General features: G+C 43.3%; 1 protein-coding gene across 1 annotated transcript in view; it reads left to right on the plus strand.

Moving 5' to 3' along the window:
• Positions 1-2,500, plus strand: part of LOC125040014 (kinesin heavy chain-like) — a 184,285-nt gene that overhangs the window by 167,737 nt on the left and 14,048 nt on the right. The window contains 1 exon segment of the mRNA XM_047634422.1: positions 1,566-1,754. Coding sequence (XP_047490378.1) covers positions 1,566-1,754 — 189 coding nt within the window.

The following is a 2,500-nucleotide window of genomic DNA, read 5'->3' on the forward strand; positions in this document are numbered from 1 at the left end:
TAGATAGACAGATAGATAGGTAGATATATAGAAAGATGGATAGATATATAGGTAGATAGATAGATAGATGGATAAATAGATGGATAGATATATAGATAGATAGACAGATAGATAGGTAGATAGATAGAAAGATGGATATATAGAAATATGGATAGATAGATAGATTGATAGATAGGTAGATAGATGGATATATAGATAGATAGATAGATAGACAGATAGACATATAGATAGGTAGATAGATATAAAGATGGATAGATATAAAGATGGATAGATAGATAGGTAGATAGATAGATAGATGGATAAATAGATGGATAGATATATAGATAGATAGACAGATAGATAGGTAGATAGATAGAAAGATGGATAAATAGAAAGATGGATAGATAGATAGATTGATAGATAGGTAGATAGATGGATAGATAGATAGATAGATAGATAGATAGATAGATAGACAGATAGATAGGTAGATAGATATAAAGATGGATAGATATAAAGATGGATAGATAAATGGATAGATGGATAGATAGATTGGATAGATAATGAAGACTTCGTCCAGGTCAAAGTTAAGAGGATGAGTCATGAGTAAAGTAAACATGATGAGTAAAGACGTAACTTAAAGGATGAATTAAAAGGTGAAAACATGAATAGATGGATGAATAAGCAAGTTATAGGAGGGTGGATGGATTTATGGATAGATGGATAGATAGATAGATAGATAAGCTCTCTTACAGGTGGATAATGAGTATGTCAATCAAGGAGGATGAGTAATGAATCAATTACGCGCAGCAGATGAGTAAACAGATGGATAAAAGAGGAAATAGACAAGGAAGTAAAATTTAATGGATAGAAAGACATGATAACTAAAGAAAGGAATGAATGAAGTTCCTATTTTTAGCGTTATTTACCTAGATCTTTAAAGGCTTCAAGAGATAAACAGGAGGAGATTTAATGAAAGAGAGTGTTGGAATTGCCTGCCTAGGTGTCCACTCTCAGAAGGTCGAGTTTAGATGGCCTAATGTGTATGATTGTGATGATGGTGATTGTTGTTGGGGGATGGTGTTGGTGATGGTGATGGAGAGGAGTGTGATGGTGATGTTGATAATGAAGGGGGTGATAGTGATGATGATGGAGATGATGGTGACTGTGATAGTTTGGATGATAGTGATAATGATGGGGATGATAGTGATAGTGATAGTGTAGATGATAGTGATGATGGTGATGGTGATGGTGAGTGCAGTAATATTGCACCGAAGATAAAAGTGATTATAACCATAATATTAATCAAAACTGCTTTTCTCTTTCTTTCTTCCTCCCTTTCGCCCCCCCCCCTCTTGCTTTACCCCCTTAATTACCTTTCTTCCCCCTCCCCCCAACATCCCCTTCCTTCCTCACCGCCCACACTCCCTTCCACTCCCCTCCCCACACCCCCTTCCTTCCTCCCCACCCACACCCCCTTCCTTCCCCACCGCCCACACCTCTCCACTCCCCCCCCCACTTCCCCTTCCTTCCCCACACCCCCTACCTTCCCCTACACCCACATCCCCTGCCTTCCCCACCGCCCACAGTCAGCAGCAGGCGAGGACGAGGACATCCTAGGCGGCTCGGTGGCTCAGAAGCAGAAGATCAGCTTCCTGGAGAACAACCTCGATCAGCTGACGAAGGTGCACAAACAGCTGGTGCGAGACAACGCCGATCTGCGATGCGAGCTCCCCAAGTTGGAGAAGCGGCTCAGAGCTACGATGGAGAGGGTGAAGGTAAGATGGTGTTGGGGGTGGAGAGAGGGAGGGAGGAGGGGGAATAGGAAGAAGGGAAGAGGCAAAAAAGGAAGAGAGGGTGAAAGTAAGGTGGTATTGAAATAGAGGGGTGAAAGGGAAGGGGAGAAGGAGGGGAAGAGTTGGGGAGGATGGGGAAAGGGAGTTAGGGATAGGATAGGAGGAAAGGTAAGAAAGAAGAGGGTAGGAGGAAAGGAAAAGAGGAAGAGGAGGGGAAGGAGAGCGGGAAGTATAGGAAGGGGTAAGAAAATGGGGACGAGGGAGAGGGGCATAGGAAGGAGGCTATGAGGAGAAGGAAAGGGAAAGAATGGGAGAGAATGCGAATAGAGAAAGAAGAGAAAGAGGAGGATATGAAAGGAAGGAGGTGGATGAGAGGGGGATAATAAGATGGAGGGAGGTAGGGGGAAGGTATAAGTAGGTGGATAAAGAAGAAGAGGGGGTTAGAAGGAGGGGATAGGAGGAGGGAAATAATGGGAATGAGGGGAGAAATAAGGAGGTGGAGGAGGAGGAGGAGGAGGAGGAAGCAGAGAGTAAAACAATGAGGAGCAGCGAGGAAGAGGATGAGGAAGAAGAGGAGGAGAGAAGGAATAGAAGGAGGAGGGGTTAGAGAGGGAAGAAGAAGGCGAAGGAGCGGGAGAGAAGGAGAATATAAAAGCAGATGAGGTGATAGAAGAAAAAGGGAAAAAAGAGGGAGGGAGCAGAAAGAGGAGAAAGAAAGAAAAGAGAAG

This window comes from Penaeus chinensis, chromosome 28, assembly GCF_019202785.1.
Source record: "Penaeus chinensis breed Huanghai No. 1 chromosome 28, ASM1920278v2, whole genome shotgun sequence".
Lineage (NCBI taxonomy): Eukaryota > Metazoa > Arthropoda > Malacostraca > Decapoda > Penaeidae > Penaeus > Penaeus chinensis.